The sequence below is a fragment of the Hemitrygon akajei genome, chromosome 16 (genome assembly GCF_048418815.1).
Source record: "Hemitrygon akajei chromosome 16, sHemAka1.3, whole genome shotgun sequence".
Classification (NCBI taxonomy): Eukaryota; Metazoa; Chordata; class Chondrichthyes; order Myliobatiformes; family Dasyatidae; genus Hemitrygon; species Hemitrygon akajei.
In genome coordinates, this window is record NC_133139.1 from 74,980,287 (window position 1) to 75,007,866 (window position 27,580).

Genomic DNA, 27,580 nt, shown 5'->3' on the forward strand with positions numbered 1-27,580 from the left:
TTGACAAATCTTATTGAATTTTTTGAAGAGGTTACTAGGAAGGTTGATGAGGGTAAAGCAGTGGATGTTGTCTGTATGGACTTCAGTAAGGCCTTTGACAAGGTTCCACTCGGAAGGTTAGTTAGGAAGGTTCAATCATTAGGTATTAATATTGAAGTAGTAAAATGGATTCAACAGTGGCTGGATGGGAGATGCCAGAGTGTAGTGGTGGATAACTGTTGTCAGGTTGGAGGCTGTTGGCTAGTGGTGTACCTCAGGGATCTGCACTGGGTCCAATGTTGTTTGTCATATACATTAATGATCTGGATGATGGGGTGGTAAATTGGATTAGTAAGTATGCAGATGATACTAAGATAGGTGGCGTTGTGGAGAATGAAGTAGGTTTTCAAAGCTTGCAGAGAGATTTAGGCCAGTTAGAAGAGTGGGCTGAACGATGGCTGATGGAGTTTAATGCTGATAAGTGTGAGGTGCTACATCTTGGTAGGACTAATCAAAATAGGACATACATGGTAAATGGTAGGGCATTGAAGAATGCAGTAGAGCAGAGTGATCTAGGAATAATAGTGCATAGTTCCCTGAAGGTGGCATCTCATGTGGATAGGGTGGTGAAGAAAGCTTTTGGTATGCTGGCTTTTATAAATTAGAACATTGAGTAGAGGAGTTGGGATGTAATGTTAAAATTGTACAAGGCATTTGTGAGGCCATATTTGGAGTATTGTATACAGTTCAGGCCACCGCATTATAGGAAAGATGTTAACAAAATAGAGAGAGTACAGAGGAGATTTACTAGAATGTTACCTGGGTTTCAGCACCTAAGTTACAGAGAAAGGTTGAAAAAGTTAGGTTTTTATTCTATGGAGCGTAGAAGGTTGAGGGGGAACTTGATAAAGGTATTTAAAATTATGAGGGGGATAGATAGAGTTGACGTGGATAGGCTTTTTTCATTGAGAGTAGGGGAGATTCAAACAAGAGGACATGAGTTGAGAGTTAAGGGGCAAAAGTTTGGGGGTAACACGAGGGGGAATTTCTTTACTCAGAGAGTGGTAGCTGTGTGGAACGAGCTTCCAGTAGAAGTGTTAGAGGCAGGTTCAATTTTGTCATTTAAAAAAAAATTGGATGTGTATATGGACAAGAAAGGAATGGAGGGTTATGGGCTGAGTGCAGGTAGGTGGGACGGTGAGAATAAGCGTTTGGCATGGACTAGAGGGGCTAAGATGGCCTGTTTCTGTGCAGTAATTGATATATGGTTATATGGTTATAAAGCACAACTGACCCAGCTCATCCCTTCTGCACATAACTAATCACAGGCCTATAGGAAGAACACTGGCTTCTAATTTTAAGCCAATGTTGTATCCAAATGTCAGTTTCAGCCTTTATGCCAATGAATTCCCAAACTTTCAAAAATCTATCTAGAATTAGCCACTGCCATGTTTCATCAATGATCCTGGTAAGTACTTCAAAATGCTCTATAGTATTGGCTATTCATGGCACACCATGCAAGATATCACATTGACACACTTTAGCCAGGCTCTTTTTATGCATCCTTATATATCTTTCCCCATTGAATAGCTTCCAGTAATTTGCCCACTATTGCTGTGAGAATCACTGGCAAATAATTTCCTATGTATACTTGTTTTTGAACAATGGTACAGCATTAGCGGTACTGCTGCTCTCTGACAAAAGACCATAAGACTTTGGAGCAGAATTAGGCCTTTTAGTCCATACAGTGTGCTCTGCCATTCTCTTTTCAAACCCGTTCTTCTGCCTTGTTGCGATAACTTCTGATGGTGCCGATTAATCAAAAATCTATCAATGGCTTTAAAATACTCAGTGGCTTGACTTCCATAGCTAGCCTTGGTAACATCTTGCACAGATTTACCACCCACTGGGTAAAGTAATTCCTTTTCATCACTGCTCTAAATCTACCTCCCTCTACTCTGAGGTTGTGTCCTCTGGTTCTAGATTCACCCACTACAGGAAACACCCTTTCCACATTAAAGTAGAAGTTGATATATTCTGGTCCTTCAATACTCGACAGGTTTCATTGAGATCTAAATTCCAACAAGTACTGGCCCTGAACCATCATGTGCTTCTTTTATGTTAACCCTTTTATTTCTACAATCATTTTGTGAATCATCTCTGGGCCCTCTCCAATGTCAGCACCTCTTTTCTTGGATAAAGCGCCCAAAACAGCTCCCATTACTCTAAACCAGGTATTATCAATGCCTTTTTCATCTGTTCACCTCTATTCCACTATTCTCAATATAAAAATATTAACATTGCATTTGCCATCTTTACAACCGACTCAGACAGCAAATCATCCTTTAGGAAATCCTGCACAAGGACTCCCGAGACTTTTGCTCATTTGATTTTTTTCAGTTTTCTTCCTGTTTCTAAAATAGTCTACACCTATATTCCTTCTACCAAAGTGCATTATTACATATATTTCCTACAATATATTGCATATACACTTTCCAAATCTCCCAATCTGTCTAAGTCTTAGGCACTACCTGCACCTCCACCTATCATTGCATTGCCTGAAAATTAGCCACAAAGCCACCAACTCTATTATGCAAATAATTGACATATAACATAAAAAGAAGCGGTCCCAACACAGAACCATGGAGAACAGCAGAAAGGTGCTGGTTAAAGCTGGGTTTAAATCAATCATCTGGAATTTTTTTTTTGTTGCAGCTGTGCAAATTATTGGAAATACCTGGGAATATGTGTATACTATGTGTAGATCCATGACCCAAGATCAAGAACCACATTTTTCTCTTTAGCTCTCTTAAGAGAAATAGCTCCTGATGCTAGGGTCATATTGCACATGAAAGGCTTCGATGTTGAGAGGGTCAGGATCACTTCTGCATGCACATTACCGACAACCTGTCCTGTTCCATCAACATCCCTTCTTCAGCTAGGTGTGCACACTAGTGGCTTCACCCCTTGAAGAGTCAGAGACAAACGAGGCTCACCTCGCCCCATTCTCACCACATTCTGCAAGATCACAATTCGAGAAAGTCCTGCCCAACTTCACCACCACATGGTATATGAATTGCAATGCATCAGACAGCAATACCTTGCGTTGTATAGTGAGAGCTGCTGAAAACATCATCGGGACCTCTTGCCTCACGTTCAAGACATGTATGAGATGCACTTCATACTCCGTGTCTCTAGCATTATCAAAATACACATTCCATCCATTCCACAATTGTTTTGACCTGCTTTCAGTACCACAGCACAAGGTACAGAATTGTCAGATAGGGTAACAGCTTGTTTCTTCAGTCTGTGTCTGCCAAACAACACATATGTTTATCCCATCTGAATGCTGAGCCACCTCCCCCAGCCCCCATGCACTCCCATTCACATACACAATTTTTTACCTTTTATCGCTCTTATTACCTATATTTATACTACAGCTTGTTATATAATATTGCCAGTACTATGTTACATAACTATGCACCTCACACTTTATATTAACCTGTTAATCTTCAGCTGATATTCCTCAGGGACTTCTGCTTATGCTATTTTGTTACTATGAGTAACTGGACAGTATGTCGTATATTTTGCACCTTGGCCCAAGAAGAATGATGATTCCTTCAGCTGTATACATGAGTGTGGTGAATGACAATGAATTTCAATTTCAACTTGAACAACATCTCCGCCTGTCATTGTTCATGACCGGCCAGCTGAATAGCAGTGTGTATGAATGTATTTTACACTGTTTCTGTTAGTTTATTCCGAGTTTCATTGTCATGAAAGGAAATCTCCTGAGGCTCTTTCAAGCTCAGATGTGCATGTTGGGAACGTGTCCCTACATTACATTGATGATTGCATTAGTCCTGCATCCTGCAGACATGATAAGTTTGTTGAATTCATCAACTCTCCTTCCAACTTCCACTCTGCCCTGAAATTTATTTGGTACATTTACGATTCCTCCTTCCCCTTTCTCAAACTCTCTGTCTCTATCCCTGGAGAAAGTTTATCCACTGATATCTTCTATAAAGCCACTGATTCTTACAATTACCTGAACTATACCTCTTCTTACACTGTCACTTGTAAGTTCTCCTTTCTCTGCCGAATCTGCTCTTAGGATGGGGTATTTCATCAATGAACTAATGAGATGACATCCTTCTTCAAAGAGTGGGGTTTTCCTTCATCCATCATATTTGCTGACCTCACCCTTATCTCTTCCATTTCACGCACATTCGTCTCACCCCATCCTCCCACCACCAAACCAGGGAGAGAGGTTTCCCCATGTCCTCACCTAACACCATATTAGCTTCTGCATTCAGCACATAATTCTCTGTAACTTCCGAAATCTCCTACGGTACCCCACCACCACGGACAGCCTCCACCCACCCCCCACTTTCCACTCTCCACCGTGATCGCTCCCTACGTGGTTCCATTGTCCACTCGTCCCTCCCCACATATCTCACTCCTGGTATTTACTCTCACAAGCAGATCAAGTGCCACTCCTGCCTCTGCCCCTCCTCCCCCACTACCATTCAAGACAACAAATAGTACTCCCAGGTGAGGTTACACTTCAGATGTGAATCTGTTAAGTCATCTATTCTATCCAATGCTCCCGCTGTGGTCTCCAATACTTTGGTACGGCACGACGTCGATTGGGAGACCGCTTTGCCAAGCACCTATGTTCCACCCAGCAGAAAAAGTGAGATCTCCCTATGGCCACCCATTTTAATTCTACTTCCAGTCTCCACTGTGACATGCCAATCCATAGCCTCCTCTAATGCTGCGATGCGGCCACACTCAGGTTGGAGGAGCAACACCTTATATTCCTTTTGTGATATAACTGATGGCATGAAACTTTGATTTCTCAAGCTTCAGGTAATTGCATCCCCCATTCACCATTCCCCATTCTTCTTTCCCTCTCTCATTTTTTCCCTTACCTGCCCATCACGTGCTGTGGCGCCCCTCCTCCTTCCCGTTTCCCATGGTCATCTATTCTCTCTTATCAGCTTCCCCTCCTCCTGCCCTTTATGTCTTTCACCAAACAACTTGCCAGTGTTTTACTTCACCCTTTTCCCTCTCCTAGTTTCGCCTATCACCAGTCACCTTGTACACATTTCTCCCTTCACCCTACTTCTTGATGTGACCTCATGTCTTTTTTTCAGTGTTGATGAAAGGTCTGAGCTCCGAATATCCACTGTTTACTCCTTGGCAGAGATGTTGTCTGACCTGCCGAGTTTCTCCACTACTTTGTGTGTGTTGCCAGGGAAAACGGTATCTGGCCGAATATTGGTTATGCCTCACTTTCACTGAGAACAAAACAGTGTAATGTGCCTGACTGTCTTTCTCGCTGAATAGATAACAAGGTAGTCAAAGAGAATCGGTTGATGTTTAGCACTGGATTTTCAGAAGGCCTTCGACAAGGTTCCACCTATGAGGCTCTTTAACAGGCTAGAGTCCATGGTATTACAGGAAAGTTTCTACCATGGTTACAGCAGTGGATGATTGTCAGGATGCAATGAGTGGGAATGAAGTGAACCTTTTCCGGTCAGCTGCCAATGACTAGTGGTATTCCACAGGGTTGGAACCTATTATTTTTATGTTATACATCAATGATTTTGCATGATGGAATTGATGGCTTTGTTGCAAAGTTTGCAGATGAAATGAAGATAAGTGGAGGGGCAGTTAGTTTGGAGGAAATAGAGAGGCTACAGAAGGACACAGATAGGAGAATGGGTAAAGAAATGGCATATGGAATATAGTGTTTGGAAGTGTAGGTCATGAACTTCGGTTGAAGAAATAAAAGGGTTGACTATTTTCTAAATCACGAGAAAATGCAAAAAATTCGAGCTGCAAAGGGACTTAGGAGTCTTTCTGGAGGATCCCCTAAAGGTTAATTTGTACTTTGAGTCTATGGTTGGGAAGGCAAATAAAATGTTAACATTCATTTCAAGAGGACTATAATATAAAAAGAAAGGATGTCATGTTGAAACTTTCTGAAACACTGCTGAGGCCAGAATTGGAGTATTGTGAGCAGTTTTGAACCTCATATCAGCAAGGATGTGCTTAAAGTGGAGAAGGTTGAAAGGAGGTTTACGAAAATGAATCAGAACTCAATGACTTGTCATATGTAGAACACAATGTGCAGAGAGAGAAAATACAGATCATGTAAATATTCTGTGAATATTATTTCGTGAGTATGTGCTGGATTGTAAAGAGTTGTGCTTTGTGTGACTGTTCAGTATAGACAATCTTTTGTACCTTGGTGCTTGGGGAATGAAGTTTTGTTTAGCTGTACAAATCTATTTGGCTGAAGGGCAACAAATTTGAACTTGAACTTAATGAATGACTCTTCTTGTGCTTTTTCAATGCAGGGTAGCTGAACAACCCTCTGATGTGATTGCATTTTATATTGGCTGTCTCTGTTTAATCACAGTTTCATTGTTGTGAAAGGAAAATTTCTGAGGTTTTTAGAACTTCTATGTACAATAAAGGAAATCGGTATCTGGCCAAGTATTTTGTTTATTGCTCACTTTAATTCTGAATGAAGCAATGTAATGGGTCTGACTGTCTCACTCGCTGACTGATTCAATATCTGACTGAGATCTGATCAACGCACATTTCAACTTTTAGATTGTTTTCAATGATCACTGTTCTTTAAGCCATTGTAGACTGAAGACAGGATGATCTAGGTGTGAAATAAAGCCCCATGATCTGATGTGCTGCTCTCTTTCAGCTACTATAAACTCTGAGAAGACCCTGCACTCCATTGCCAAAATTCTGGATGAGATTTTGCAGCTGAGAATCAGTAAGTTCAATAATCATCAGAAATAATATGTCGTATTTTATACATGAAATTGTAGATTGTGAAAGCTGCTTCGCCTATTCCTATGCATGTCCCAGATTCCAATGGCCAGCTGAATCCTGCTCATTTGCTTATATTCCAGCCACTTATTTCACCCTATGCCCCCAACAGTAGGTACATCACATCACTCCAGAAATACACTGGGTTGAAACTGAAGAACGATAGAGCTGAAAATCATAAATGAAAGCAGAAATTGTTAAAAATAGAGACATGACGACCGTTTTTGTTGGAAACAGAAAGAAATGTTGTTGAAAACCATTCACTAGTATTGCAGAAGAGAAAGGGGCACACACAGATTCATTCCAAGTTGCGGAGAAAAAGGAGCGATCTTCAGGTTCAAGGATCAGCAGCACAATACAGGCCCTTCGGCCCACAATGCTGTGCTGAACATGTATGCACTTTAGAAATTACCTGGGGTTACCCATAGCACTCTATTTTTCTAAGCTCCATGTACCTATCCAGGAGACTTTTAAAATACCCTGTCGTATCCACCTCCATCACCATCGCCAGTAGCTCATTCCACACACTCACCACTCTCTGCATAAAAAAACATCCCTGACATCTCGGTACCAACTTCCAAGCAGCTTAAAACTGTGCCCTCTCGTGCTAGCCATTTCAGCCCTGGGGAGAAAAGCCTCTGACTTTTATCATCTTATAATGTAGGCATAGAATATAAAACACTGTGAAATGTAGAGCTAGTGGATACCTTCAAAGATTAAAAAGTCCTAAATACATTAATTATCAATGTATGTATAGCGTAGAGAATCTTGAAATTCATCTCCATACAGACAGCCACCAAACAAAGAAACCCAGTAGAACCCATTGAAAAAGGCTGTACAGAATATAATTGTGCAAACAATAAAAGAAAGTTAATGTCTGTCATAATTTAAATGCACGAAAGTGAGCGCACAGCCTGAAGTCTGCCATCACTGCAACAGATCCAAGAGCACGTTACATACTGGCCACAGTCTCGGTTCAGCACAGATTAATAACTATTGCGAGCAGAAAGCTGCACTCCACCATTCCCTCTTCTCTCACCCCAAAACCGACCGACAACCCGAACTTTTCAATTTGTCTAGGTACTTAAATCAGCAAAACTGTGGACGTTCCTTGCTACCAGATCTGGTCTTTGCCTCCGCGCATGACCTTTCTAACTAGCCGGATGCTTAAATAATTCAAACATAGGATTGCTCCTCGCTCTTGGGTCATGATCCTGCCACATCGTATCACCTCCAAGTCCGCTCGAGTAAAGGCAATACATTGGTCCATTGCCTGATTATGGATCTGTGCCCCGCCACCTCGATATGGCCGGTGGATGCTATGTTCTTCAATTCACACCACAAAAATACCAAGTCGTACAGGCTGTTCAAAAGCTCCACTCAAAACGAGAAGTTACTGGCTATTGATTGCAGTGATTGTTTTGGAGAAAACTGTGACTAATAACATATTTAGTAGTTTTGTTTGCTGTCAGCATGTTATCTCTGTACTGCACCACTGCCATCTTAGCCTGGAAGACAAGTTACTAAGCCTGTAAATTGGAGACAGGAAGATTGAGTTAATTTCACCGAGGGATGATGTGCCGATAATTAAGATAAATAGAAAGCATGTTTGCTGCAAGCCTTTGTAAAATATGCAATTGAATCTGAAAGGTTACATTTTCACATTCAGAGTACAGTCCTGGTACCTTGTTAACATTTTTATGTTTCTGATCTCTCCGGAGGTGCGAAACAGGTGAGTCAGAATGTGTGGAATAAGACGAAACTCGCTAGCCATAAGACATAAGAGTGCAATTAGGCCATCTCGCCCATCGAGTCTCCTCTGCCATTCAATCATGTCTGATTCATTTTTTTATCTCCTCCTCAACCCGAGTTCCTGGCCTTCTCCCTGTAACCTTAGATGCCATGTCCAATCAAGAACGTATCACTCTCTGCCTTTAATACACCCAAAGACCTGGCCTGCACAGCTGCATGTGGTAACAAATTCCACAGATTCACTACCTCTGGCTAAAGAAAATGCCCTCCATCTCTGTTTTGAAAGGGCGCTCCTCTATCCTGAGGCTGTGCCCTCTTGTCCTAGACCCTCCCATCATGGGAAACATCCTTTCCACATCAACCCTGTCCAGGCCTTTCAACATTTAGAAGGTTTCAATGAGATTCCCTCAAATCCTTCTGAATTCCAGCAACTACAGACGCAGAGCCATTAAACATTCCTCGTGTGATAACCCTTTTATTCCTGGATTCATACTTGTGAACCTCCTCTGGACTCTCTCCAATGCCCGTTCATCGAATCTAAGATGAGGGGCCCAAAACTGTTCACAATACTCAAGGTGAGGCCTCACCAGTGCCTTATTAAGCCTCAGCAGCACCTCCTTGCTCTTGTAATCCAGAACTCTTGAACTGAATGCTAACATGGTATTTGCCTTCCTCACCACCTGCTCAACCTGCAAGTAAACTTCAGGCTGTTCTGCACAAGGCCTCCCAAGTCCCTTTGCATCTCAGATTCCTGGATATTTTACCCATTTAGAAAATAGTCTTCACATTTATTTCTACCACCAAGGTGGCTGACTGTGCATTTTCCGACATTATATTTCATTTGGTACTTTCTTGCCCATTCTCTGAATCTAAGTCCTCCTAATTCCTACCTGTTTCCTCAATACCAATCTTTGTATCATCTGCAAACTTTGCAAGAAAGCTAACTATTCCATCATCAGAATAATTTATATACAACATAAAAAGACAAGGTCCCAACACCGAACCCTGCGAAACACCACTAGTCACTGCCAGCCAACCAGAAAAGGATCATTTTATTCCTACTTGCTGCCTCCTACCGATCAGGCAATGCTTTAACTATGGTAACCATGTTAGTAACTTTCCTGTAATACCATGGGCTCCTAACTTGGTAAGCAGCCTCATGTGTGGCACCTTGTCAAAGGCCTTTGGAAAGTCTAATTACACAACATCCACTGCATCCCGTTTATCTATCCTACTTGTAATCTCTTCAATGTATTCCAACAGGTTCATCAGGTAGGATTCTTCCTGATGGAAAACATGCTGACTTTGTACTATCTTGCACCATATCACCAAGAACTCCATCACCTTATCGCTAACAATTGACTCTAACATCTTCCCAACTACTGAGGTCAGAATAACTTGTCTATAATTTCCTCTTTTGCTGCCTTTGTCCTTTGGTAAAGAGTGGAGAGACATTTGCAACTTTCCAGTCCTCTGGAATTTCCCTAGCTCCTCTTGAACACTAGGGTGCAGTTCAACTAGTCCAGGTGATTTATGTACCTTTAGGTCTTTCAACTTTCTGAGCACCTTCTCTCTGGTAACAGTAACAACACCCACTTCTTTTCCTTCACACACTACAACATCAGGCATACTGATAGTGTCTTCCACAGTGAAGAATGACACAACGTACTCATTTAATTTAGCAGCTATCTCCTTGTTCCACATTATTATTTCTCCTGTCTCATTTTCTAGTGGTCCTATATCCACTCTCATTTCTCTTGTATTGTTCTGTAGGTTTTCTATGTTACAATGTTTCTATTTCTCTGGCATGATAAATCCTCATAATCAAAGCCTGAAGTTGTTAGAAAGCTGCATCTGAGTTTCAATTTCTGCTTTAAGTCGTCTACATTGGATCAGCATTTTCTTTGCATTGGTAGAGATTCTACATCTTTATTCTGAAACAGCTGAAATGATCACTCACTGTTTCTGTATAAATGGATACCGCATGCTGAGCTAAAGTGTTAGAGTGAAGGATGTTTACTAACTGCTGAAGTACCAGACAAAACGTATGAAATGAGCGTTCCTCAAATCACCCTTGAAGTATAACAGTGCCTTAAGAAAGAGCCACAGCAGTCCTATTAGCGGGATGGAGAAGGATATTTTAACTTGTCCCAGTGATATTACGTCGTACTACTGTCAAATATTGCAATACAAAAAGAGGCACAGGCCCATTCTATCACGACGATCGAAAAATTTCCAACATGCCAAACCTAAATCACCAATATCATGCCATGTCTCTTGAAACACGTGTCAGAGGGCTGTTAAAATAAGTTGAGCGTTTATGGCTTTTTCATCAGTTTAGGATGTAGATTCAGCACTGCACTGTACCATTGACAAGAAGGGTTTCATCATGCTGCCTGAAAGCCCCTCAAATTACTTATTTCTCTTAACCTTTGTTTGTCCTACTCCACTTCTCCTGGTGTGGTAACCCTCAATATTTCCTTGTGAAAATATCTATTTAATCTTCCTCACATTGCATAAAGTAGAGTTTCCAAACTTCAAAGATGCTATTTGTAAATCCAAGCAACAACCTCTGAATTGTCTGCCATCCCTTTCAATTATTAATATTTTGCATATGATGCAGTGAACAAAGTTTTCTAAGCAAACACTAATTTTTTAACTCGTGGAATATGTCACACTAGCAATATGCCTGTTATTACAAATGTCATCCCACCTAATAAGGACTGAAGAAAAGTTTTGGGATAGCAGACCATTTTCCCTCTATGACTATGTTACTAAGTGTGGGTGAACATTTATTTTCCATTTCAGACACATTGATATCATTCGCTGGTGTCATGAGTGAGCTTTCTCAACGGAAGAGTAACGGTGAGTGTAAAATACAATATGTTGAATTGCTGAACATACAGATGATTCATATTATGTCTTTGTCCTCTAGAGTCTCACCTTCAGTTCCGGCTCAAACTGATTTCTAGGCTGAAGGACACTGACTCCTTCTGTGGATAATAGAATAAAAGAGAGATAATTCGGAAGTGTCAGTGTCACGACAATATTTCACCTCACTGAAATCCATTCACCCATCCTATCAACATAGCAACTGTCCTGCCTCAGCCTTATTCCAGATGTTACTTGATCTCTTTGTGTGACAATGTTGCCCCAAATTCACTGTCACTCCTATCCCACGTGTGAACCTGTGGCTACTCACCAGCGTTGTGAAGTTGTGCCGTCCATTATCAGACCCAGTATCTAAACACACACACACACACACACACACACGCACACGCACACGCACACGCACACGCACACGCACACACACACACACATCCATTGCTATTGTGGGACATGGTCATCATCTGGTGAAGGAAACATGAGTGGGATCATCTAGTTTTAGAGCTGGCAATTGGTTTAGTAGCTGATTGAGATACAGACTGCACTAAACTCAGTAGACCGGTGTTTTGTGAGATTTGAAAGTTTAACGCTTTTGGTGGAGAGTGACTTGGGGTTACTGGTACACATGGAGTTAGTGTGCAGTTCTGTTGCGGTGGGGAGGGTAAGAACTAGTCGAGATCTTGGCCGGGAGATGCCACTTTGCTGATGGACCAAATCCAAAATTTGCATAATGTGGATGTGTGAGTGGAGATTCACATTTTTCTGTAGTGCACACTTGAGAGAGGGGCATGGAGAAAGTGATTGTTGCCCACATTGACATAGTTTACTCAGGATAATTCAGTATAATTCAAGATAATCATGCACTGGACTGATGTCCACGCCTGTTGCAAAACTCTTCCAATCTTTATCGCATTTTATCTCATACTTATCTGGTCGATGAAATTCTCACACATGCACATTGTCTTTTCCATTCCTTCAAGCAGCGATTAATTAATGCTTCTTTTAGCTGTATACATGAGTGTGGTGAATGACAATGAACTTCAATTTAACTTGGGCAATATCTTCGCCTGTCATTGTTCATGACTGGCCAGCTGAATAGCAGTGTGTATGAATGTATTTTACACTGTTTCTGTTAGTTTATTCCGAGTTTCATTGTCATGAAAGGAAATTTCCTGAGGCTCTTTCAAGCTCTGATGTGCATATTGGGAACGTGTCCCTACATTACATTGACTACTGCATTAGTCCTGCATCCTGAAGCCACGATAAGCTCGTCAAATTCATCAACTCTGCCTCCAACTTCCACTCTGCCCTGAAATTCATTTGGGACATTTATGTTATCTCCTTCCCCTTTCTCAATCTCTCTGTCTCTATCCCTGGAGAAAGTCTATCCACTGATATCTTTTATAAACCCACTGATTCTCACAATTACCTGAACTATACCTCTTCTTACACTGTCACTTGTACTACAACTTTTCCTGTCTCTGCCGAATCTTCTCTTGGGATGGGGCATTTCATCAATGAACTAATGAGATGACATCCTTCTTCAAAGAAGGGGGCTTTCTTTCATCCGTCATATTTGTCGTATCTCTTCCATTTCACCAACATTCGTCTCACCCCATCCTCCCACCTTCAACCAGGGAGAGGTTTTCCTGTGTCCTCACCTAACACCACATTAACCTCTGCATCTAGCACATAATTCTCCATATCTTCCGAAATGTTCTACGGTTCCCCACCACCAAGGACAGCCTCCACTCACCCCCCACTTTCCACTCTCTGCTAGGATTGCTCCCTACATGGCAACATTGTCCACTCGTCCCTCCCCACATATCTCCCTCCTGGTATTTACTCTTACAAGCAGATCAAGTGCCACTCCTGCCTCTACCCCTTCTACCCCACTACCATTCAGGGCACCAAATAGATAGATAGATAGATAGATAGATACTTTATTCATCCCCATGGGGAAATTCAACTTTTTTTTTCCAATGTCCCATACACTTGTTGTAGCAAAACTAATTACATACAATACTTAACTCAGTAAAAAAATATGATATGCATCTAAATCACTATCTCAAAAAGCATTAATAATAGCTTTTAAAAGGTTCTTAAGTCCTGGCGGTTGAATTGTAAAGCCTAATGGCATTGGGGAGTATTGACCTCTTCATCCTGTCTGAGGAGCATTGCATCGATAGTAACCTGTCGCTGAAACTGCTTCTCTGTCTCTGGATGGTGCTATGTAGAGGATGTTCAGAGTTTTCCATAATTGACCGTAGCCTACTCAGCGCCCTTCGCTCAGCTACCGATGTTAAACTCTCCAGTACTTTGCCCACGACAGAGCCCGCCTTCCTTACCAGCTTATTAAGACGTGAGGCGTCCCTCTTCTTAATGCTTCCTCCCCAACACGCCACCACAAAGAAGAGGGCACTCTCCACAACTGACCTATAGAACATCTTCAGCATCTCACTACAGACATTGAATGAAGCCAACCTTCTAAGGAAGTACAGTCGACTCTGTGCCTTCCTGCACAAGGCATCTGTGTTGGCAGTCCAGTCTAGCTTCTCAGTACTCTCAGGTGCGACAACTCTTCAGTTGTGAATCTGTTGAAGTCATCTACTCTATCCGATGCTCCCGTGGTGATCTCCTGTACTTCAGTAGGGCTCGATGTAGATTGAGAGACCATTTTCCCAAGAACCAATGCTCTGTCTAGCAGAAAAAGTGGGATTTCCCTATGGCCACCCATTTTAAATCTACTTCCAGTTTCCACTGTGACATGTCACTCCATAGCATCCTCTACTGCCGTGATGAAGCCATACTCGGGTTGGAGGAACAACACCTTATATTCCTTCTGGAATATAACGGATGGCATGAACATTGATTTCTCAAACTTCAGGTAATTGCATCTCCCTTCACCATTCCCCATTCTTTTTTCCCTCTCTCATCCTTTCCCTTACCTGCCCATCACCCGCTCTGGTGCCCCTTCTCCTTTCGTTTTCCCATGGTCATCTACACTCTCCTATCAGCTTGCCCCTCCTGCTGCCCTTTATCTCTTTCACCAATCAACTTCCCAATGTTTTACCTCACCCTTTTCCCTCTCCTAGTTTCACCTATCACCTGCTACCTTGTATACATTTCTCCCTTCCCCCTACTTTTTTATGTGACTTCACATCTTTGTTTTCCAGTGTTGATGAAGGGTCTGAGCCCCAAACATTGACTGTTTACTGTTTTCCAGAGATGCTGCCTGACCTGCCGAGTTCCCTCATCATTTTGTGTGTGTTGCCAGGGAAACCGGTAACTGGCCAAATATTGGTTATGCCTCGCTTTCATTGAGAACAAAACTGTGTAATGAGCCTGACTGTCTTTCTCGCTGACTGATTCAACACCAGACGTAGCTGTGCGCAATGCACGTTTTCACCTTTTACTTTATTTTCAATGATATTGATGACGATTGTCATCATTTTTTAAGACATAGACTGGAGCTAGATAGGACCAAAAACACTAGGATCTGATGTGTTGTCTCCATTCAATTGCAGTAAACTTCAGGAAAACCAACAGCTCCATTTTTGAACTTCGGGATGATATTTTCCAACTGAATAGCGGTAAGTTAATAATTATCAGCTAGAGATATATGTCCAGTTTTAAAGCTTGAAACTACATCAATTTTGTTCCAGTGCAGAGCGGCGTTGTTTGAGAAAATTGCTTTAACTACCCCTAAGTACACCGCAAAGACCATACTCTAACCTTCGTTTGCTCCAAAGTCTCCTGTTCGACTGTATTCGCCTTTCTTAACGACGCTCATTCTTCATCCATCCTGTTTCGACACTTTCCTACAACCAGCACCCCCAATGCCCATTTAAAAAAAAACACTTGGGTTTCAAACTCCTTTGCCCAAGCAACTCCGCTGGAGCAGCCCCCAAAGCAACACTACCCAGACACTGATACGACAGCATCCGAATCCAATGACACCCGTTATTCAAGACTGGCACATGTCATGAAATTTATTTTTTCTACGGCAGAACTATACTGCAATACATGGTAATAAAAATGATTAATTACAGCAAAAATCATATATATATAAATATATTAAATGAGTGAGTATTGCTGTTGAAGTGTTCGTGCATTCATGTCTGTTCAGAAGTATAATGGCCGAGGGCACAGGACTATTCCTGAAACACTGAGGGTGTGTCGTCATGCTCTTCTTCCTCCTCCTTGATGGTAACAAGGAGTAGAGGACATGTCCTGGGTGATGGGGGTCCTTAATGATGGATGCCTCCTTTTTGAGGCGTCATACATTCAGGGATTTACCCTTTACACTCTGCATCCAAGTATCCCTGAAATATGTCCATTCAAAACAGGACATTGCCTCTCACATTTACAGCACTTCAATTTCTTCACAGATCTTTGGCGATGTCCCACAGAATGGATTTGGTTCAGGGAAAGCTGTTATCAATTTTCCTCAAGTGCACAAAGCTGGACAGAGGCCCAGAGACACTGTGCATCGGTAGATGCCCATCTTGTTGTCATTAACAATGCAGAAGAGCAGGTAGGAGATCTTTTTGAACGGCCAAGCTGACTAGCAGATTCGGATTGCTCCTGCCTAGTGATGGCGCTGCGACACAGAAGCAGAGAGAAGCCATTCATAACTCAGTGCTGGGCTGCTGTTAGCCACGTTTTGGATAAATCTTTGTTTAAGACCAATGACAGCTCTATTTCAATTTATTTCTACATTTTTATTTGAACGTGTTACTATTCATTTCATGTTATAACCTCTGAAAAATCCAGTTCATTGGTATTCCAAGCCAGGTTCTTCCCTCAGTTTCCCTTGACATTAAACGGTGTGGTAAGTCAGCATGCACAGTCAGAAATGTGGCTGGGAGCAGACACACACTATTTTAACCTCGATGGGATTATAATCTTTCACTAGGTATACCAAAAAAGGGGAACACCGCAGCCAATGTGCTTTCTGAAAACCCGACTCACCTTCAATATCCACTTCAAGAATAAGGGGCATGTTTTTATATGTTCTTCATGTGACCATGGATTTTTTTCTGGGTAAGATTCCTGATCTATCCTTACCATTCATGGTGAGATCTTCCAAGAGAAGAATTGCTTAACTCCCACAACTGATGGATTTTCTTTTTATCGACAATGTGTTGCACCAATTCATTGCCCCCGGCTATTCAGTCTTTATGTTTTGGACCTATGTAGATTTCAGTGCCTGCTTCTGACTAGCCATTGAGAAATTTACCCTTCCAGTCTCAAACGATTGCCCATTAACTAAACAAACCCCTTAGTTAATCCAACATTAACATCAATTTGCTGAGATGTTCCTACAGACCAAAGGACAATTTAAATTGAACTAAACTACCAATTTGCATATCTTTGTCAAATATAGAAATTGTAGTACTTAAGGAACATCTGATGTAACAAGGTAAATTGACAAATTCTACACAGTTGGAAGTTCAGGATCATACCCGAACCCGTGTCTCTGGCTCTGTGAGGGAATGGCTCCACCTCGCTCTCTCCAGCCTAAGGATGTTCAAAGTGTTTTCTGGTCATTGTGAACTTCAGAGGCACAGGTGCAGAAGTAGCATGGCTAAATAATGAGATTTATTTGTAAGGAGAGCAGACCAATAAACAGCAACCAGGCAGCAGAGCTATAATTTGGTCCCAGTGTTGGAATCATTGAATTATTCTGGAACTGAAGTCCATGGAGCCCATGGTGTTACTGCCCTCTTCCAGTGCCGTCTTCTCAAAACTTTCTCCCCCGAAGCACTGGAAATGATCAGCGCTCCAACCTGTATCAATTTTACCTACTTTCCTCAAGCTCCTTTCCCACGCGGAGTTACATCTGTGATTAGTTTCGCAGAAGCACTCTTTCAATTCTGACAATTACTAGTCCTTGCATTGCGCGAAGTGATGGAAGATGTTGGACATTTCTAGCATGTCACGACTGTGCCAAGCATTTGAGCTCGTGACCTGGTTGTGCCCGAGTCAAAGTTGTTCCAAGAAATGTGCTGCAATGCCACCTACTGTACAAACTTGGAAATTGCTCGATGTAAACCACGCACAATAATATAGAAAATACTGTCATCAACTCCCAGCTAACTGATTTATTTGTAGTCATCAAGTACGCGAAAAGTCCAAAGCAATGTTCTTAAGCAACACTTACTGATCAATAATAAGATCGCTATTAGTTATTTTGGGTTTCATCAGGAGCACACTGCTCCACAGTGTGTTGCAACCATCACTAATCAAACCCTAAAATTTCGTAATTTGATGTGAAAGAGGCTTTCGTAATTTCAAGGCAATATTTGGTGGATTTGCCGCCATCCCGTGTGCTGGACAAAGTCCCTATGTGTACGGAGCAATATGACAAAGTTTGATTTTGCGGGAAATTAGTCATCTCAGCATCAGGTCATTGTGGCAGAATTCCAAAAGGCAGAGACTAGCACTGTATCACCTTCAGGTATTTCCTCATTAACCTTCTTCCAAGCTGAGATCAGGAGTGGTGATGTTTACCATCGATTTTGAAAAGATCAAAAGCTTTTTTAAGCCCTTGGCAAATAATTCAGTTCGGATCTGCATGCAGCAATCATCCGGCATGTGTGATAAGTGGCCAACTTTTGAAAACAAATGGCTTTACCATCAATGAATATCCCTTCAACAATCAACATCCTGGGAGTCATCTCCGACTAGAAAATCGTGCACAAGCCATAATTGTATCATGGATGTAAGATGTCTGTCTGAATGCCTCGACGACTTGTTCTTCTAAGCCATCATACAAAAACACAAAGCAGGTTTGTGATAGAATAGTCTTTATTACATAGCAGCTCTAAGACACATAATACATTCGACACCAATGCATAAAGCAGATCTCTTAATCAACTGCTTACCAGTTACACTGAAACATTCATTCATTGAAACGGCTTCAAAAAAACATCTCTAATTTCTATATTCCTGGTAAAACTGTAGGGAGAAAACCAGCAGATGTAGCCAACACAAAAGCCTTCAAAATGCCCCGTAATTGCTCCAAGCAATGACTTCGAATACAAGTTCCTAGAACTTCCTGAATTTACAATAGAGGAACTCAAAGGACAGCCAGCCAAACAGCATGTGTGAAAAAGAAAATTCAGTTAAAGTTTCAGAACAAACTCTTCCACAGTGCTGAGAAAAAGTAGAGGTTATCAGATGCCAAAGCAAACTGGTGGAAGGGTTGGAGATGTAAGACAAGTGACCAGATGAAGTCCGTTTAAGTCAAATGTGGTGTCTCAGCACTGCTACGAAAGGCTAGGTAAATGATGCCTTCTGTTCATGTCATTGCCGCTGAAATTTTGAGCTGTTGAAGCTGCCAGCTACGCACCCACGGAGAATATATATATATATATATATATATATATATATAAAAGACGATCCAGTGTCATTCTCACGCACTTTCATTGGGCCATGTTTATTAGTATATCAACTACGGAGTTGGTCAATACTATTAAGTTAATTATTGGTACTACATACAATGAGGTATTTCCGTTTCCATGGCAGGACTTTTTGAGAAGGACCCTTCAAAATCGTTGCTGGATTGGCCTCAGTGATGCTGAGTCCGAAGGTGATTGGATGTGGGTGGACGGAACGGATTATTCTTCCTCTTTAACGTGAGTTTCTTTCCAGTTTGTCCCACCCGTCTCTGGCGTTGAATGATAAACGGAAAACAAAATAGCTCAGTTCCTCATGTTCCGGGAGTTGTTTACAACATAATGATATGATAGCTAGATTTTCTAATTTCAGTTAGTCGTTGCCTACTGTACTAACCTTTTATGCTGCTGGCGATTCACCAGGTGTTCTCCCATATTTGGTCTCTTTTCCATATCTTCTCTAGCCCGTCTTCCCTCCTTTACATCACCCGCCTTCTTATTCCACCCACCTACAAACCACACAGTTCCCCCTTTGGATTCCTTTCCCAAGATGTCTTCCACTTGACTCTCTTAATGGGACTTTTTTTTACGTCATTCTTACTTATCACATTTGAGCACTTTTAGTCCATATACTTTTAGTCTTATATACTATACAACCTCTGCGCTTATGTTCAGCAGTTCATTCTCCTCCCTTGCAGCTTGATCCATTATTTGTTTGAGATCAACCCAAGTTTCAATCACTCCAATGTTCACAACTCTCCCTCATCCACCTGGTTCTTTCTGCCCATTATCCCATGAGGTCTACTTGTCGTTTACAGGTCCATGTCTCACCTCACAACCCCTACTCTTTAAACGTCTCGCTCCTCCCTCCACTATCATTCCAGATACAGGGTCTGCACCCTGATTGTCGACAATTCTTTTTGCTTCATAGATGCATCCTGAAATCCTGAGTTTTGCAGCAGTTTGATTTTCCATCAGATTGCAGCATCTGTAATTCATTTTTTCCTCCAGAGTTTAGCAACACCTGGATGGATTTTGAGCTTAAACTTCAGAAGTAGCTCAGTGAATAGCATTGGAGTTTTAATTTGAAGTTTTTGGCCTCGTGAAGCTCATACCTATGAATAAGCGTTTGATGGCATTGTCCTCACCGTTGAAATTTAAAGCAATAATCTCAGTTGACTGCCATTCCGTTTCTGTATTTTATATGCTTTTAGATTATGTCTCCCTTCTTCCAGACGTGGATATGCAGAAAACTTATCCATTTGGTAGTTAAAGAAAGATTGAAGGCTAGAACAAAGATTTGGAGCTACCCAGAGGGAAGCGTGGATGTGTGGTCCCTGAGAATATTGTAAAGATTGCATTGCTGGTGTAATCCAGAGAGTGTTGACTTGTATTGGACATCGACTGTACGCAGGGTCCCAAAGAATCAATGGTGGCTATATAGTATGAACACGGCTTTAATGCTTGGACAGAAAATTGAAATTTGCAGAAAGTTGTGTACCTAGTATCACAGAATCAGTTGTAGAAAGGCAACAAGACTATTGACCTACTGACATTGGAGGCATAAGGCAAAAAAAAAAACAGCAGTTGGAAACAGCATTGTCGAATATGAAACAGTTTCACACAGAAAAAGAGCCTCAGTAGCAGGCAGTGAGCGTTGCCGTAGTTGGAATAATCTGCACCATCGACCTACGCTGTTGTTGTGAGCCGCTTTAGCATGAAAACTTTGAAATGTAAGAGGTAGGAAAGATAGGGAGGGTCATGTGGGTAGAACAAGATTAAGTCCTGACATGAGAATCATAGAAGCTAATTCGCCTCATAAAAAGCTTTGAATATAACTGAGGATTCTATTACCCGAGGTTGAGGCTCCTTTTTTCAGCAGTGGTGATTTGGAGATTCGAACCGTGAGAACTTAGCTCACTCAGGTTCGCCGGTTGAGTACATAATGTATCGATTAGCGACAGTTTGCTGTTTTTGAGCAGCGGCCATTCAGGATCAGGTTTGATCGGCAAGAACAAAATAAAATAAGGCTGGGAAAGCAGACCAGCGATTGTTACGGTGGCCAGTGTTAGAGTGGGGATTTCAAGACTTTAGTTCTTTGAGACTTCAACGAGTTGAGGCTTTAGTGAGAAAAAGTGAAAATATGTTTGTAGAATTTTCCTCATGTTTGTTTATTGTTTTTCTTTCTTTATATTTGCTCAGTTAGAACAATGTGGATACCAGGAAAGGTGGTTGAATGCTCCCGTGCAGGATGCGGGAAAGGCTCCCTGATGATTACAGCAGCGTGAAATGCATCCGGCTTCAGCTTCTAGCACTCCATATTAAGGAGATGGTGCTGTTTCTGGATGAACTCTGGATCATTTGGGAGGCTGTGGGGATGATGGACAGGACAGATAGAGAGATAGTTTCCATCAAGCTGAATGACACAGGCAACTAGGCAACGGGCTGGAAGGAGAAAGGGTCGAAATAGCCAGTGCAGAGTACCGCTGGGGTCATCCCCCTCAATAACTCTTTGGAGACTGATGAGGGGGATGGCCGAGTAGAGGAAAGTCACAGTGGTCAGGTGTCTGGAACTGAAGGGACGGGGAACTGTGGTGGTGAGGGATTCGTTAGGTGAACAGAAAAGAGGTAGTGTGGACAAGAACGAGATTTCCTGATGGTATGTTACCTCCCCAGTGAAAGTGTCCGGGGTATCATGGATGCAGTCCTCAGCACCTCGGGAGGTAATACAGTGCAGTGTATTAGATTCTAAATTACAGTGCAGTGTTTCCAGACAGTGCTTTATGATGCCATAGATCCGATCAGGGACATCACTGAGTTGAGCACCTGTGAGGCAATCTACTATCCGGGTGTCTCTATCACATCCACAGAATCTTGTCTCTATTCCTCTAATAATGGAATCTCCCATTACTACTGCAGTCTTTTTCATGTCCCTTCTCTTGCGAGCCACAGCACCAGATTTAGCGCCACAGAATCTGGTAGCCATGGCTCCCCTGATAGGTCGTCGCCCTCAAGAATATACAAAATGGTACACTAAATATTGAGAGGAATGGCCACAAGGGTACTATACAGTTGCTGCTCAATTCCTTTCCTTCGTCTGACGTTCAACCGGTTACCTGCCTCCTGCAGCCTAGGGGTGACTACATCCTTATAGATCACATCTATAACTTATTCATTCTCCAGTATGAGCAGAAGATTATCGAGCTGTAGCTCCAGTACCTTAAGGTTCTGTGAGGAGCTGTAGCTCGAGGAGCCTGGTGCAGAAGTGGTTATCTGGGAGTATGGACATCTCCAAAAATTCCTACATCTCACACACAGGAGCAAACATTGCCTTGCACTGACTGTGACATAACCGACGATGAATCAAAAATAAAGAGGAAGCTTGGCACTAACTTACTTCACTGAAACCTGATAAGCCAAAGCCACTCTAACGCTGGCCCACTTTCTGTCTTTCTAATGAAGCCCGTTCACTGATTGGATGTAGTTTTGTCAGAAAACTGCCGTGAAGGGCTGCTATTTTTAAACTTTCGCCTTGGATTAGACATTGGCTTTGTGGGAGAATAGTAGGAGCCGATTGCATCTTTGACTGAAGGTCTGTGACTCATAGAATGCCGCAGGTACCAGTGCTGGGTCCATTGTTGATTGTTTTTTACATTAACGATCTGGATGATAATGTGGTTAAATGTGTCAGCACGTTTGCGGATGACAGCAAGATTGGGGGTGTAGTGGACATCAAGGAAGACTATCAGAGCTTGCAGCAGAATCTGAATCTGCTGAAAAATGGGCTGAAAAATGCCATATTGAGTTAATGCAGCTGAGAGGAAGTATTGTGCTTCAGTAGGACCAAACAGGGTAGGCCCTGCACAGTGAACGTTCGGGCACTGAGGAGGGTTGTAGAACAAAGAGATCTGTAAATACAGGTCCGTAATTTATTGAAACTGGTGTTACAGGTAGATAGGGTCGGAACGAAAGCTTTTGTCACATTGGTCTTCATAAATCAATGCATTGAATGCAGCAGTTGGAATGTTGAAGTTGTATAAGACATTGGTGAGGTCTGATTTGGAGTATTGAGTGCAATCTTGGTTACCTACCTGTAGGAAAGATGTAAGTAAGTTTGAAAAAGTACAGAGAAAGTTTACAAGGATGTTTCCAGGACAGGGGGACCTGAGTTATGAGGAAAGCTAAATAGGTTAGGACTTTATTCCATGGAACGTAAAAGACTGAGGGGAGATTTTATAGAGGTATATAAAACTATGAGGCATATAGATAGGTAAATACAAGCAGGGTTTTTCTACTGATGTTCAGTGGGACAACAACTAGTGGTTATTTTCAACTAGTGGTCATAGACAACAACTAGTGGTCATTTCAGGTGAAGGTTGATATACTTAAGTGGAAAATGAGGCAACTTATTCAATCAGAGCATCATGAGAGTGTGGAAAGAACTGCTAGAGCAGGTGGTGCATGCGAGCAAAGTTTAAACCTTTAAGGGAAGTTTGAATAGGTATCTGGATGTGATGGGTATATAGGTCTATTTTACCGGTACAGGTAGATGGATCTGCATGGGCTAGATACGTGAAGGGCCTCTTTCTGTATGTACTCTATGACTCTATTACAGGTGTGCTGGTTTCGCAGCAAGATAACAGTTGTTGAGGTCAGTTGCCCGACCCACTCTTCAGCTCAAAAAATGAAGATTGCTGGTGGAGTAGCAGCCAGTGGTAATGTGCAGTCAGGAGTCGAAGTTGATAAGTCAATTATCAAGTCACTTAGTCAAGGCATATGCTGCTTTGATGCAGGAGGGATGGTCAGTCCTGAAGATGGATGCAGTGGTTTGGAGGGGTTTGATGTTCAAATATTTACTGAAATATAAACTGGGAAATGATAGTGTTATAAGTGACTGATGTGAATATATGCACAGGTCACTGAAAGCCAAATGCATGTGTATTATTAAGAAAGGAAAGGGTACGCTTGTTTTTATTCTGAGGGTGTTTGAATACAGCAGACAGTATTTTATGTTACATTAGCTGGAGTATTGTGAACAGTTTTGTCCTATTAAACACAATATGAATATATTTACCACAGAATCAGACAATGAGGGCTCAGAAGACCTGATCCGGAGTAGCGCGTTTGCTGAATGAGGCGAGAGTGAATATTGTTCTCAGAATTTAGAAGAATGAAAGATGGACAGAAAGAAATAGCTCCAAAACCAATGTATTAGCTTCTGCAGTGCCCAACACATCCATTTGTAACTAATGATTAATAATATGTTTGCTAAACAGATGACAACATTTTGATCCTGTGCAATTTGTAACAAGGATGTCTGTGCTAAAGTTATGATTACAGCAGTCATTGCCATCTCCAACCGGAAGGGGCAAATGTCAGATGCTGGGTCAATCCTTTGTATGTGAAATTAACAAATACATCAGAGCAATGGGGGGAGGAGAAAAGGAAAGTCTAAGAGACTGAGTCTATATTCCTGATGTAGTGATGAAAATAAGTGCTTCAGATCTGTCATTGCATGGGCAAAAATTCGGTGGCCTCTGCTGACGAGATGATCAGTACCAGTCACAGCTTCTGTGAAAACGAAGCAGACTCTGCCTGCATGGAGCAAGATCTGCATTACACTTAGGTATGAACTAATGATCCAAGTAGCAATTGTATCATGTTACTACTACAATAACCATCTGTACTGGAATATCAATATGGCTAATTTCCTTTCACTGAAATAAAGTCCAAAACTCCAACCAAACAATTTTATGGGAACACTTCAGCATAAAATTGTCATATTTAGAGTATTTTCGCCTCCAAATTCAGAAGCTGGGTGAAAGGTAGGCAGCATATGCTGGTCTTCTCGCTGCACTATAGCCTGGAGCATGAATATGGAACTAAATACGAGATGGAATTAGGTGTCCCATTAATAATACTACTTTCCTTGCTCTTTTATTTAGAAACTGGGACGAAGGGGAACCAAATAATGAAGGTGACACCGAGGACTGTGTGGAGATATTTGTGAATGGAGAATGGAATGATTTGCCATGTTATATCTTTCGGTATTGGATCTGTGAGAAATCTGCATTGAATCTGCCTTCAATATAACAGTTGGTACCAAGAGAGCAATGACCAAGTTTGTCGATATTGAATATGATATACAGATGTTATGTTGTATAAGGACACATTTTAGTCTGTCCGAAGAGCGGTGATATTTCAAAAAAAAGTATTTCAGTCACTCATTCGTGTCCTTTACTGATGAGACTTCTTTTCGAAATTCCACATTTGTTGCTTTTTCCACTCCAGCTATAATGAATTTAGATCATTACTACAATTATAAATGTATTTTTCACTTTTTGCTTACCACTTGGAAACTGTCTCCAGGCTTTAAACTATCCAGTAATTGGAGCTAATTCAGCTTCCTCATTGAACCCTTTCGGCTTGAAGTTGAGCTTTACAGGAAAGTGGCTACGTTTCGACTGGAGGGAGAATGCATCCCTGACCAATTGAGCAGGAAACTGGCAAATATGCTTAAAGAAAAGAAAACTGACATAATGCATTTTGGGACAAGCGACAATGCAAAAAAAAAAAAATTGCAATTAACTAGAAACATTGTTTTCTTTTATTATCAGTGACATATGATGCGATTCTTATTTCTGTTTTCAGCCAGAATTCAGTACGACACATAGAAGTCTATAAGTTACAAAATTAATTTCTTCAGTAATATAATAATGAGGTAAAATTCAAAGTTTCAAATGTTCAAAGGTCCATTTATTATCCAAGCATGCCAGTACTGTATATACAACTCTGAAATTTGTCGTGTTTTCATAACCGTTCAGACATCTGATGGTAGAGGGCAAGAACCTGTTACTGAATCGTTAGGTATAGTTCTTCAGTTTCCTGTAACTCCTGCTAGATTATAATAACGACAAGAGGACATGTCCTGATTGTGAAGGCCATTAATAATGAATGTGACCATCTTGAGGCACCGCCTTTTGAAGATGTCCTCAACTGTGGATATGATTGTACTGTGATACAACTGGCTAAATTTGTATTCCTCGACGTCTTCTGGCGGTCCTGTTTATTGTAGGCTCCATACGAGTCAGAATGCTCTCTCTCTTACATCTGCAGGAGTTTGTAAATCTTTGGTCATATAACAGATTTCCTCAAACTTTGCGACTTTTGAAGGAAGAATATGTTCATGGATCCCCAATCACAGCAAGTGCAGTTAAAACGTGGTTAAAATAATCAGACTGGTTGTGTCTATCTATTAGCCAAGAATAACATTCAATGCAAGGAGTACTGGAAGTAACAATAACTAGCTGCTTCTCCGTTTGAACATTGTTTGCAAATCTAATCCGGGGCATAAAATGTGTGATTGGATTGGATAGATTTAGGGGAAGTGAACAACGATCTAGTCAGGACTGGAACTGTAGTTACTTGGATCATTTTTTAATGTCTGGGATAGTTTTTAAACAGTTTTTAATCCTGTACACCATATGTGAAAAGTAGACTGAACTTGGAGTGTGCGAGTCCGAGTGCCGGACAGTCCATCTTCCTTTTGCGCTCCTGTCTCATCCCCGTTGTGCCTCCGCTATTCGCTGATTTTTTTGTCAGCAAATAATGACAAAATTCTGTCGATGTGAAATTTAAATGGAACGTATCCTACAGATCAGTAGCTTTAATGAATTGATATGTATATGCTGTTATACAATATTGTTGCCCAACACTGGAAGACTTTGATAATTAGGCACATTTAAAATCTCTGAAACAGAACAGCTTCTACTGAAGGATAATAACATCCCCAATGTCTTCTCCACCCCACTCATAGCCCACTTCCTCACTTCCACGTTCTCCCGCTTTTGTTCGACAATTTGGAATATGGGCAGTTTAGTGATTTAACTGCAGTGTTTTTCTCTCCCTGTGGACTTGAAGTTCGTAATCTACTGAAACTTTGTTTTTTTTTTCCTGCTGACAAGATTTTTAATGAAGGATAAATGATAATTCCACTGTCTGAATCTCGGGTCTCAGTGTGTTCCTTTAGATTTGTCATTGATGTCAGGAAAATACAGTAAAACGTTTGCGGTATCTATTGTCTGTTTGTAGCGTACTTCTAATAACTGTTTGTGCTGAATCCAGCCACCCTGCATTGAATCGTGCCGCAGCCAGCAGCTCATTTCTATAGCCAGTATTCAGTTTGAAACACAAAACTATGTTTAACAAGTAGCTTCATGCACCTGTAGAATAACGTTGCTCCATTGTTTCACACAATTTGACAGAGCAGTTATTCAAGTGAATGTAAAGACTCATTTCTTTATTGAAATGACAATTTAATGACACAAAAGTCCAAGGGTATCCCCAAATCTTCTCCCTTTGTTACAAGCACAATATGTTCTACAGATACTGCAAATTCAGAGTGATGCACACAAAATGCAATAGAAACTCAGCAGTCAGGCAGCGTCTATAGAAAGGAATAATTGTCCGATGTTTTACCCCGAGATCTTACAGCAGGACTAGAAATAAAGGGGGAAGAAGCCAGAATAATATGGTGGGGGAGGGGAAGGCGTACAAACTAGACAGATAATAGGTGAAACCAGTTGGGGGGGGGGGTTGGGAGAATAGGTGGTTAGGGAAGAGTAGTGATGAGAAGCCTGGACGAGATAGATGGGAAATTCAAAAGGGCTTAAGAAGGAACCCGATAGGAGAGTTGTACATAG

The 27,580-nt window shown here is 41.5% G+C and overlaps 1 protein-coding gene across 1 annotated transcript in view; it reads left to right on the forward strand.

The window, feature by feature from the left end:
- LOC140740190 (uncharacterized) overlaps positions 1 to 26,822 on the forward strand; it is a 67,521-nt gene extending 40,699 nt beyond the window's left edge. Inside the window, exons 9-14 of the mRNA XM_073069202.1 lie at positions 6,710 to 6,781; positions 11,398 to 11,454; positions 15,003 to 15,068; positions 15,867 to 16,012; positions 19,009 to 19,118; positions 24,824 to 26,822. Of these exons, the coding sequence (XP_072925303.1) occupies positions 6,710 to 6,781; positions 11,398 to 11,454; positions 15,003 to 15,068; positions 15,867 to 16,012; positions 19,009 to 19,118; positions 24,824 to 24,971 (599 nt within the window). The 3' untranslated portion in view covers positions 24,972 to 26,822. The remainder of the gene's footprint in view (positions 1 to 6,709; positions 6,782 to 11,397; positions 11,455 to 15,002; positions 15,069 to 15,866; positions 16,013 to 19,008; positions 19,119 to 24,823) is intronic.
- Positions 26,823 to 27,580: the final 758 nt, after the last annotated feature.